General features: G+C 36.8%; 1 protein-coding gene across 1 annotated transcript in view; it reads left to right on the plus strand.

Moving 5' to 3' along the window:
- The window catches only part of EXOC2 (exocyst complex component 2), an 84979-nt gene extending 78217 nt beyond the window's left edge, over nt 1–6762 (plus strand). The window contains exons 26-28 of the mRNA XM_032222779.1: nt 588–649; nt 3575–3634; nt 5968–6762. Coding sequence (XP_032078670.1) covers nt 588–649; nt 3575–3634; nt 5968–6061 — 216 coding nt within the window. The 3' untranslated portion in view covers nt 6062–6762. The remainder of the gene's footprint in view (nt 1–587; nt 650–3574; nt 3635–5967) is intronic.
- Nucleotides 6763–11451: the final 4689 nt, after the last annotated feature.

The following is an 11451-nucleotide window of genomic DNA, read 5'->3' on the forward strand; positions in this document are numbered from 1 at the left end:
TGGGTAATCTGTATAGATGCGCTTTAAAATCACTCACCTGAAAAGTGGGGAATGTTAAGTTTTTCCCCACTGCCATTTTCCCTGGCCTAATTAATAGCCTCTGGGCATTTTAGTATCAATGTAACGTTAGGGAAGGCTGTTGTAATTGGGAGGGGACGGGGGACACAGGGACAAATCTTTCTGCTTCTCTTTAGGCTTCATTCATGCATAATAATATATAAACACAGTTCCCCTCCCTCTGCATGAAAAAAAAATGCAGATTTCACTCTCTTGAACTTCCTTCCTCTTTGGTAAATGATATATTAAGAACCCATATCATTTCGGGGTTAAAAAAAAGGTACAAACATATTCTAAATATGGAAACTATATAATATTCAGATTGACTTCGATTGATATCTGAATGTCCAAATCTATAATTGTCCTTACATTTGTTAAATGAGGATGATAAAGCAACTTTTTGTTTAGAAGTTAAGGCCTCTTATTTGTGCTTGCTGCTATAAAACTGTCCCTAAAATTTGTTTAGCAGATCCTAAATATTGTAAAATCAGATGCTGAAGATGTAACCCTGAAATATTTCTGTCCTTCAGGCTCGACTTGAAATTTGTGCCTTGAGAGATTCAGTGTCCGTATTCCTCACCTCTGAAAGCAAGTAAGAAAAAAATGTGACAGAATCAATTACAACTTTTTTTATAAAAATCATAAAAATATTTTTCAAATGAAAAAGCCCTTCATAAAATGCCTTAATGTAAACATGGATTAATTGAGATTCCCAATATAATGTTCGTGACCTCTGAAACTACTTCTAATCAGATATAAAAAAATTAGTAGAGGCTTCCTGTTAATTTTGAGAAGGAAAATACACACACACACACACACACACACACAAACACACAAACACAAACACAGAGTGTGTAAGCCTTAATGGAGCCTCACTATAATTGATAAAACTTTTTAAAAACCTTTGTCAACATACACACCCCAAATGGAAGAAAATAAATAAATAAAATCTTACTTATTTTGCTTCAGTACCCTGGTCCAATACATTCATGGTCACCACAAAATATTAAGTTGAGGTCTTGTAATCAAATGAATGTATTTATATATTTCCATTTCAGCTTAAAATTTCAAATGACTGTGTAGTTTTCTTGGTATTTATTTGATAGTTTCATTTGTTTAGTAAAAAAAAAAAAAGGAAGGGGGAAGGATTGTGTGTGAAAATTGAGTTTGGTATGGGATTAAACTACATCCCTTCCTTAAAATGTCAGTAGGTATTCTATATTTTGCAATCATTCAATTTCCAGTCCTAAAATCATTCTTCCCAGCCTGTTGGCTTTGGAAGTAAAGTGTCAATATATAGAATCTCCATCCATCAATCCCCCTGCCTCTTTCTTTCTTTTTCTTGTTGTTTGTTCAAAACTTCTTCATGGGATTTTTTTTTTAATTTCCAACTAATAATTTCCCCCTGAAATGTCCTATTAGCTCCTCATTGTTAGCTTTTCATACAAGAATCTCTTCTTCCCTCCCCCTCCCCAACAGTTTCAACAGGTTTCTCATAGAATAAGGAAGATTTTCCCAGGCAAATTAAACCAACTCTGTAGCTTTCAGCACATTTTTTTCCAATACAATATGGGTTGGATTTTTTTTTGCCTGGAAATAACTCAAGGCCAATGCTTTTAGAATAACAACAACAACAACAACAACAACAACAATAATAAACCACTGATGATGCCAAATGCAGACTTTGCAAAGAAGTTGATGAAACTGTTGATCACATACTCAGCTGCTGTAAAAAAATCATGCAGACTGATTATAAATTGCGGCACAATTCAGTAGCACAAATGATCCATTGGAATTTGTGCAAAAATTATAATATTAAAACAGCAACAAACTGGTGGGAACATAAGCCTGAAAAAGTCACCGAAAATCAGATGGTCAAGATCTTATGGGATTTTCATATACAAACGGACAAAATACTGGAACATAATACACCAGACATCACACTGGTTGAGAAAAATAAGGTCACAATCATAGATATTGCAATACCAGGTGATAGCAGGGTTGATGAGAAGGAATATGAAAAAATCACGAAATACCAGGAGTTAAAAATCGAAATTCAATGACTATGGCACAAACCAGCAGTGGTAATTCCAGTGGTAATCGGCACATTGGGTGCTATTCCAAAAGCACTGGAATTACATTTAAAACAGTTACAAATTGACAAAATCACCATCAGTCAAATGCAAATGCACTGCTTAGATCAGGACGCATATTATGAAAATACGTTACGACATCCTAGGCCCCCGGGTGGGGCCCGACTAGTAACCAATGCCAAATCCGGCGAAACAACTGGCCGCCGTGATACAATTCTGTTGTTGCTAATAATAATAATAATGTATTTAATTCAAAGTAGCGAACACACCTAATGGTACTGCTTTCTATTTTCCCTGCAACAACAATCCTATGAGGTGGGTTGGGTTGACGAGACAGTGACTGGCCAAAAGTCACTCAGCCAGCTTTCATTCCTAAGGAAGCCCCAAATCTCACAGTCTCTTGGTTTCTAGCCCAGCACCTTCACCATGACACAAAACTGGCTCTCATGAATGGTATCATGACCACTGAGTAGCAACCGACAGTTCATTTTCTTTCTGTTCTCAAGAGTGTGTTTTCTTGACTATTGCGAAGTCTTATGGTATATGGAAAAATCAATTGAGCGAAATTTCATGTCTATCTATAACTAGTAGGGGGGAAATAGTGTGTGTTGTAAATGGATATTCCCTAAGAGGGTTTTTTTTAATTATTATTTCCAGTGAAAATTCATTAGTGTCACAGATCCGCCTATATTTCTTAGGAAAAATCCTTGAGCGGGATCTTAGTCATTATTTAGGCAGTTACGCATCTTCCTGAGTAAATAGCATTCCAAAAAGAAATATTCATCCTATTCTAACCAATTGCTGTTACACTGGAATAGTCCTTAAATTATTGGCTCAGGGTTAAGTCTCATCATTGTGCATAGAGGCTTCCTAGATGAGTTTGAAAGCATATCACAGATGTTCGGCACAGATTAAACACATTTCAATAGAAGCAATCCGTTTGTTTTCTGTCACAGTGAGGAGAGAGCAGTAAGTCACATGAAAGCAACACCTCTATAACTTAACATCCATTCTCATATTAAAAAGACTGTCTCTTTATTAAAGGATAAGGTTTAGAAATAGCCACATAAGGAAGTTTTAGAAGACAAGATAAGATCGCAAAATCAAAATGAAACTGAAAACAGAATGATGAAAGCTTTACATTCTGTGGAATAAAATGATTGTATGTATGTATGTACAAATATGTATCTGTGTCTATGCGTGCTTATGCACATGAAAACTCTGAAAGCTATCCAGAAATCATTCCTGTAAGTGGCTCTTAATTTGTATTAATTTTAATGGTAAGTATTTGGTAGCAATTTGCAGGTTGCGTGTCTAGCTTCAAATGCAAACACATATAAGGCACACACATAAATAACATTAAGAGACTGGAAATGAATAATTTTGGTCAACTTGTGTAAGGGAAATATCTGTTTAATTTACAGCTCAAGCTTTAAGCAAGCTCTCGAAGCTTTGCCTCAGCTTTCAAGTGGTGCAGATAAAAAGTAAGTTGGTATCCTTTATAATTTAGAAGGTGTCTTTTGCAAATAGTACAGCGGTTGAAGCATTCATTCCTTGAGGATAAACCTATTTTTGATCCAAGGCGTGGCAAATACAGTGTTAGTGGTGATGTTTCCATTACACCATTTTCCATGCACACAGTATACATACGGACTTTTAACGTGATTTATCATTATAACAGTTCTGCAAAGATTACAAATGACTGACTTTTTGGAACATCAGCAAGACCCTGGAGAGCAAGAAAAAATGTGTTCTTGAATTATCAACATCCAAAATAGCCCTTATTTCTTCATTTCCCCCTAAACTGAACAAAACAGCAAAATTTTCATGTCACCATTGGAAGAAGCTGGAATCTGATTTACTTCCAACTCCTTCAATAATGAGCTTCAAAGAATTATTGATACGTTAAATAAGTTTTCTCCCAGAAAGCAATTTATCTGCTAAAACACACATATGCTGTTGTTACTTCTGAAAGATCAACACTGATTACACAGCAGCATTTCTAATAATGAATTCGAAGGATTTAGACCTGTTGCTAGTAATAAAATAGACTTAAGACTGACTTATGAAATATTGACTATATGTAGATGCTGTATTTGTGCTCATTCCTGCAGGATTGTGTTAAGAAAGTAGAAGCCCACATGCTTGTATCAACTTTAGTACAGATCTAGTACAGATTATATAGCTGTGGAATTTACTGCAGCTGTTAAATATTGGTCTTTTTTTTTTTCAAAAAGGAAATCAATGACTGCCTAAAACATTTTTTAACATTTTAATGTAAGATTAAATAGTCTTCCTTTTTTTTTTAGTTCACATACTTTTTGTCAGGGGCACTAAAACTTTGGATCATGATTTATGATTATCAGAATATTTCCTAAATGCTGGATTTAACCAGTGAAATAAGCAAACAATAAAAGGAAAACAAGACACTAAACTGAAGGGCATACAAAACAATTCAATTTTGATAGTGTCATATATTTTGTATATAAAGCAACTTTAACTAAGATTCTGAATTCAGGTCACATGACCCATCTAAATTTTCTTGTTATTCCTGCTCTTAAAAACAATGTTAACCTCTAAGCTTGCAACCTCATATATCACGGGTATCAAACTCGCGGCATCATGTTACCATGACGTGGCGTTTCACGACATTTTTCCCATTCGCGGAGCTGGAGTGGGCGTGGCCTGCATGCAGCCTGCGGGCCACCAGTTTGATACCCGTCATATATGCTTAATGTGGATAAATTCTGCCGCGTTCAACATGGCCCATTTCTTAGGAAACATCAAATTCCACTTAAAAGCTAAGAGCAATTATCTCCCCATATATTAATCTACGTAAAATTATTCTTAAGAATATCAATATCTTTTATTATTAGGAAACAGCTAAAAATATTTGTATACAAACGATTATGTTTTGTATTTGCAGTTTATTTTGAATACATGAAAGGCTGTTGAAGCTGTGAATCTTATTTCACCAGGACGCAATCTGTATAAATGCACGTGTATTCCTCAGGAAACAAAATAAAAAAGCATAAGGATACACACCTATAATTAATGGATCTGCCTATATGTAATCTTATTGATAACAATTTCTCAAATCTTGGAAAAACACAAGCTAAATATTTTGGCATAAATCTTTGTAGGTTACTCTGAATTACTGAGATTGCATGATAGAAAACAGGTTTGTTAGAAAACAGGTTGCATGGAAACCGAATTTAGAAAATAGAGACCATGAGAGGATATTATTAACAGTAACACAGATCCATTTTACAAATAGTCTAAACTCAGCGTATCATTTCATGTATCTGACAAAATGCTCTGTAGTTCTCAGGAATCTATTTCCCTTCCTACCACTCCCGTTCCCGCCTCCACTATGTGTGGTAGAATCAGTGGCTGACAGGAAGGAAGCCCTGTAGGGGAAGTTAAAAGATATTCCAGCGTAAACTCCATAGGTGGGAGGAAGCATGTGAGATCAAACACTAAGGTCTATATCTGGCTTTCCCATGAAAAGCAGGCAGTCTGGTGAGATTGTGAACCCGGGAATCAATAACAAGGAAGCCTCTTGACTTAACCTAAGAGTAATTCTGGTTGCTTGTGCCTGACAAATTGGCTCTTCGTTGTTCTTGTGGTACACCTAAACTCTTCAAGTCAGTCTATATATATATATATATATATATATATATATATATATATACACACATATATACATACATACATACATACATACATACATACATACATACATACATATATATATATTTATTTATTTATATATTTATATTTATTTATTTATATATTTATATTTATTTATTTACAGATTGCTGGAAGAACTACTGAACATATTCAAGAGCAGCATGCAGTTTCAGCTCACCTGCTTTCAAGCTTCTTCTTCCACAATGGTGAAGACCTAATTCTGAAACTGAATTCTTTTCATGAAAAGGGAACCGTAAATGCCATCAGTCTTTTTCTCAAGTAACTGTGCTATTCTCTTCTGCGACCTCCTTTTCTTGAATCAAAATTCAGAGTAAAATTATTAATAGATCTGTTGGCTTCTAGAAATAGCAAACACTCCCCCTTTTGTTTTGATGAGAATTTACTCTGGAACATTTTGAACAGCAATATATCACAGTATGCTTAATAGCTTGGCAAGCTGGTTGTATTTATTATCCTAATAAATGTTGACAAGTGATGTCGCCAGATTCCTTAACACTTCTGAGCATGTTTACCAAAATGTTCTAAAATTCTCCCATATCAGTAGAGATGTTTGGTCCATTAAATGATGACATGTGTACTTGTATCATCATCTATCATCACACATAGTCCTGAATATCCACTGTTTGCCTGCTGGCCTCTATGGAATGGATTCTTTCAACCAGATGTATATAAAGCTATGTGGGAAAGACCTTGGGGGAGTAGTCCAAGAGACACTGCCAAGAGAATGATCAGATAAGAGACAGCATAGCTCACGGCAAGATAATGGGCAGGACCAGAAACTCAGAAGAGACCCTCCCTACTTTCTCAAGCTGTAAAGGAGATTGTGGGGGAGAGGGTTAAATTTTGAAGCTTGCAAGATTTTGTTAATGTAGCTTTACAATAAAGTAGAATTAGCTTAGCTACTTGTGATTTGTATCTAATTTACTTGTCAAGGCCAACAACATGCTGCATTGCAGTGGAACTCCTATCAATGAATGGATTACGTGACATCAAGTCACAATTGACTCTTAGCAACCATATACATACATCTCCAGGTTGATCCAATGGTGCATTGTAAAATTGAGTCCATCCATTTTTCTGCTGGCCATCCTCCTCTTCTCTTTCTTTCCGCCTTTCCCAGCACTCGCCGACTTCTTCTGATCACTGAGTTTTCTCATCATGTGTCCAAAATATCATAATTTGAGCCTTGAGTGAGAACTCCGGATTGACGTGTTCTATGATTCGTTCATTTGTTTTCTTGGCTGTCCATAACATTGTCAGGGTTATTGTCTCCAGCACCAGCATCCAAAAGTGTCAATCGTCTTTATATCCTGCTTCAAGTTCAGTTTTGGTTTGCATAGTATCACAAGCTAAACCACTGACTGAACGATTCACCAGTAAATTACCATTGAGAGGATGCACAAGTTGCTTCTGTATGGATCCTGAAATACTTCATTCCAGAATGTTTTTGAGCTGTCTCTTGTGAGACTTTGTGAATCTAGGAAAGATAAGCCAAGTAAACTAAATACATAATTGATTTTTTCTACATTCACTTAACTGTACTTATATGCAGGGTTACAACGATTAAAACCTCTTTTACAAGAAAAGATTATAAGATTTGTAGATAAACACACAACGATGTATTCTAAAGAACTTGAAAAAGTAAAAAGAATTCCATTTTTACTCAGCTTTTAAAACGTTATGAATCACAGTACTAAGAGGGCGGGCGGGATCCAGTCATCGAGGCCATTTCTACTTTTCAAATTGATTAATGTGCATCAAAAATCTATTTCTAAGCCAGACTGCGTATTATTTACCTTTATAATGTAGTCATTCAGATTTTGAAGTTGCTACCTCAAATTCAGACTTGGAAGCCCCAAATGTGTATTCATAAATACCTGCTTCAGTATTTGCTTTTCAATTATCTTGTGGGCTTAACAAAGTGAAGTCAGTTAACTTGATAACAACATTGAAAGTGATACAGGTACTTTCATTTGTGAAGTATTTAATGGCAAGCTCTGAACTTGAAGCAATGTGTCTTTCTCATCAAGCTTTCTTTTTCCTCCCATTCCTCAAGTGAAGACATACAGTAATTGCTGAGCAAGGATGATGCAGTCATTGTTATTACATACGCCATGTTTTGGAACCTTTTATCAATCCCTGTCATCATCTCCTCACGCATCCTTTCCCCCCATGATATTTATTTATGAATTCATACAACTGCTGAACTCGTATTTTGAGTCCCTGGACAGTGTACAAAAAGACGAAACAAAAATCTGACGCTAATACAAACTACGATAGCTCATTAAACGTACAATAAAATGACAACCAGAACTGAAATCTTCTGCAAACCCACATTGGAGACTCGGCTCAACCTGACCCTAAAGCCAGGGGAGGAGTCAGGTCTTCTCCACTTTCCTGCAGACTTGTGGAGTTATATCCAACAATTTGTATCTAGGGGAGGATAGGGATTACCCCAGAGAAGACAAATATCCTAGATCCCGTAAGATACTGTTTTAATGAAGGGATCCAGAGTGTTTACCCTCATTGGAAAGTATGGAACAGTGAACAATCTTCTAGAAAAACTGATCTTATGTTATGTAAAGCTTTGGGCGGTGAAATTCCAACTAATTTCTCCAATCCAGCAAGGATGGTCTACATCAGGGGTCACCAACTTTTTGGACCTCAGGGACCACTAAATTCATAATTTTAAATCCCACGGACCACTAATATGAATTTTTTAAAAAGATAAATAGTATTTAGTGCAATACAAAAAAATGCAAATACTTTTTCTGCAGACCACCAAAATTTTCTCACGGACCACCAGTGTTCCGTTGTTCACCATTTGGTGACCTCTGGTCTACATAACTCTCTGGAAAAACTATAATAACAACAATAGTAATAGTAATAATGCCAAATGCAGACTCTGCAAAGAAGCTGACGAAACTGTTGATCACATACTCAGCTGCTGTAAAAAAAATTGCGCAGCCTGATTATAAATTGCGGCACAATTCAGTAGCACAAATGATCCATTGGAATTTGTGCAAAAATTATAATATTAAAACAGCAACAAACTGGTGGGAACATCAGCCTGAAAAAGTCACCGAAAATCAGATGGTCAAGATCTTGTGGGATTTCCGTATACAAACCGACAAAATACTGGCGCATAATACACCAGACATCACACTGGTTGAAAAAAATAAGGTCACAATCATAGACATCGCAATACCAGGTGATAGCAGGGTCGATGAGAAGGAACGTGAAAAAAATTGCAAAATACCAGGATTTAAAAATCGAAATTCAACGACTATGGCACAAACCAGCAGTGGTAATTCCAGTGGTAATTGGCACATTGGGTGCTATTCCAAAAGCACTGGAATTACATTTACAACAGTTAAAAATTGACAAAATCACCATCAGTCAAATGCAAAAAGCCGCACTGCTTGGATCTGCACGCATATTATGAAACTACGTTACGACGTCCTAGGCCCCTGGGTGGGGCCCGACTAGTAACCAATGCCAAATCCGGCGAAACAACTGGCCGCTGTGATACAATTGAATAATAATAATAACAACAACAACAACAACTGAAATTATTTGAAAGGAATAATACATGTAAACATCTCCGTTTGCTACACTTATTGTCTGACCAGAATCTCTGTTTCTTCCTTATAAATACAAGAAGTCCTCAATGACCACAATTAGGATGGGCAACTCTGTCATTAAATGCTATGGTGTTAAACAATGATTGCAATGTTACTGCTGGCTTTTCCATTGATTCTGCTTCCCGTGGAAGCCAGTTATGAAATGCACACATGGCAGTCATGGGGCTGAAGGACGCTCCAACAGTTGAAAATGCCCATTGGTTGAAAACGGCTGGGTCACAGGACTATTGGGAACCAATCATAAAGTTGCATTTTTAGCCCTGTCATAATTTTGAATGGTCGCTAAACGGGGCAAAGGTTATCTGACTACAAGTCATAGACCTAAAAAGGAAAAGGAAGCAACCACGATCTGCCATCTCCACTCTCTGCGACTGTGGCTACTATTACTAAATACAGTACTATCAGATTAATAATTGACGCCCTCTCCGATGGGGTTCCACCACAAAACCGCGGTAGACTAAAGCACGCTCGACGAAAGTGCGTACGTGATGTCATCACAGTGCGACGAAAACAGCACGCTGTGAGCGGTAAACTTAAAATTAACACATAAATCTAAACCTAACCCCCCCAAACCTAACCCTAAGCCTAACCCTTAACCTAACCCTAAACCTAACCCTAAACCTAACCCTTAAGCTAACGCTAACCCTTAACCCTAAACCTAACCCTAACGCTTAACGTAACCCTAAACCTAACCCTTAACTTAACCCTAAACCTAACCCTTACCTTTATGTGAATCGGCTTGCTTTAATTTTATTTTAATTTAATTTATTTTTAATTTTATTTGTCGCGCTGCTGATGACATCACGTACGCGCTTTAATCGGGCGCGCTTTAGTGGACCGCGGTTTTGACGGGTCACGCTCCAATGGACGTGTGGCAAAGCAAAGAAATACTGAGAGTAGGATTCACATCTTAGTATGGAAGATTCTCAAAGTGAATATAAAGATAAATCCAGAAGCTTTTCTTTTGGGTTTAAAGGAAAAAAAGACTTGGGGGAAAAATCGGGAACTTTGATGTGATAAATGTTGACGGCAGCAAGATGATTTTATGCACAAAAAAAATGGAAGGACATTCCCACAATGGATGAATGGCTGCAGAATTTGATGGAGTTAGCAGAGGTGTCTAAACTGACTGCTTTTATTAAAGACAAAAACACAACTACTTCTGTTTCTACTTGGAAGCCGCTACGGGACTCGAGGTGGGGGGGAAAAAATGAAACTTTTGATTTTGGGTTTTACCAATTAGACAGGTTTGTTGTTATAGAAATGGCTAGTTTATACTATTATGTAAAGGTAAAAAAAATTGAGGTTTGATGTTATTTATTTTATTGCACCAAAAGGAGTCAAAAGTCAACACCTTTTTTCAGTTTTCCCCCCTTTTCCTACAATTTTCCTACAATATATAGAGCCGAGGTGGCGCAGTGGTTAAATGCAGCACTGCAGGCTACAACAGCTGACTGCAGTTCTGCAGTTCAGCTGTTCAAATCTCACCGGCTCAGGGTTGACTCAGCCTTCCATCCCTCCGAGGTGGGTGAAATGAGGACCCGGATTGTTGTTGGGGGCAATATGCTGACTCTGTAAACCGCTTAGAGAGGGCTGAAAGCCCTATGAAGCGGTATATAAGTCTAACTGCTATTGCTATTGCTAATTTTCCCTTCCCTTTTCCCTCTCCAATTATTTTCTTTTGTTATTTTTGTATCTTATAATATTACTACATGAATAAACTGTGAAAAAATTAAAATAAATAATTGACGTCCATGCATGTATACACATACAGTCACACTATGTATAATAGCATCCACGGTGCATTTCTTTTTCCCCTTATTTCTCCTTCAGCGAATCCTAGAAAATATAATGGCCTGATGTGTTTCTTCCCAAGGTTGCAACAATTGAGCTAGCATTTGTTTCTAGATAATATCTTAGGTAAAAGGTTAAGAAAAATCACT

This window comes from Thamnophis elegans, chromosome 8, assembly GCF_009769535.1.
Source record: "Thamnophis elegans isolate rThaEle1 chromosome 8, rThaEle1.pri, whole genome shotgun sequence".
In the NCBI taxonomy this organism is placed as follows: domain Eukaryota; kingdom Metazoa; phylum Chordata; class Lepidosauria; order Squamata; family Colubridae; genus Thamnophis; species Thamnophis elegans.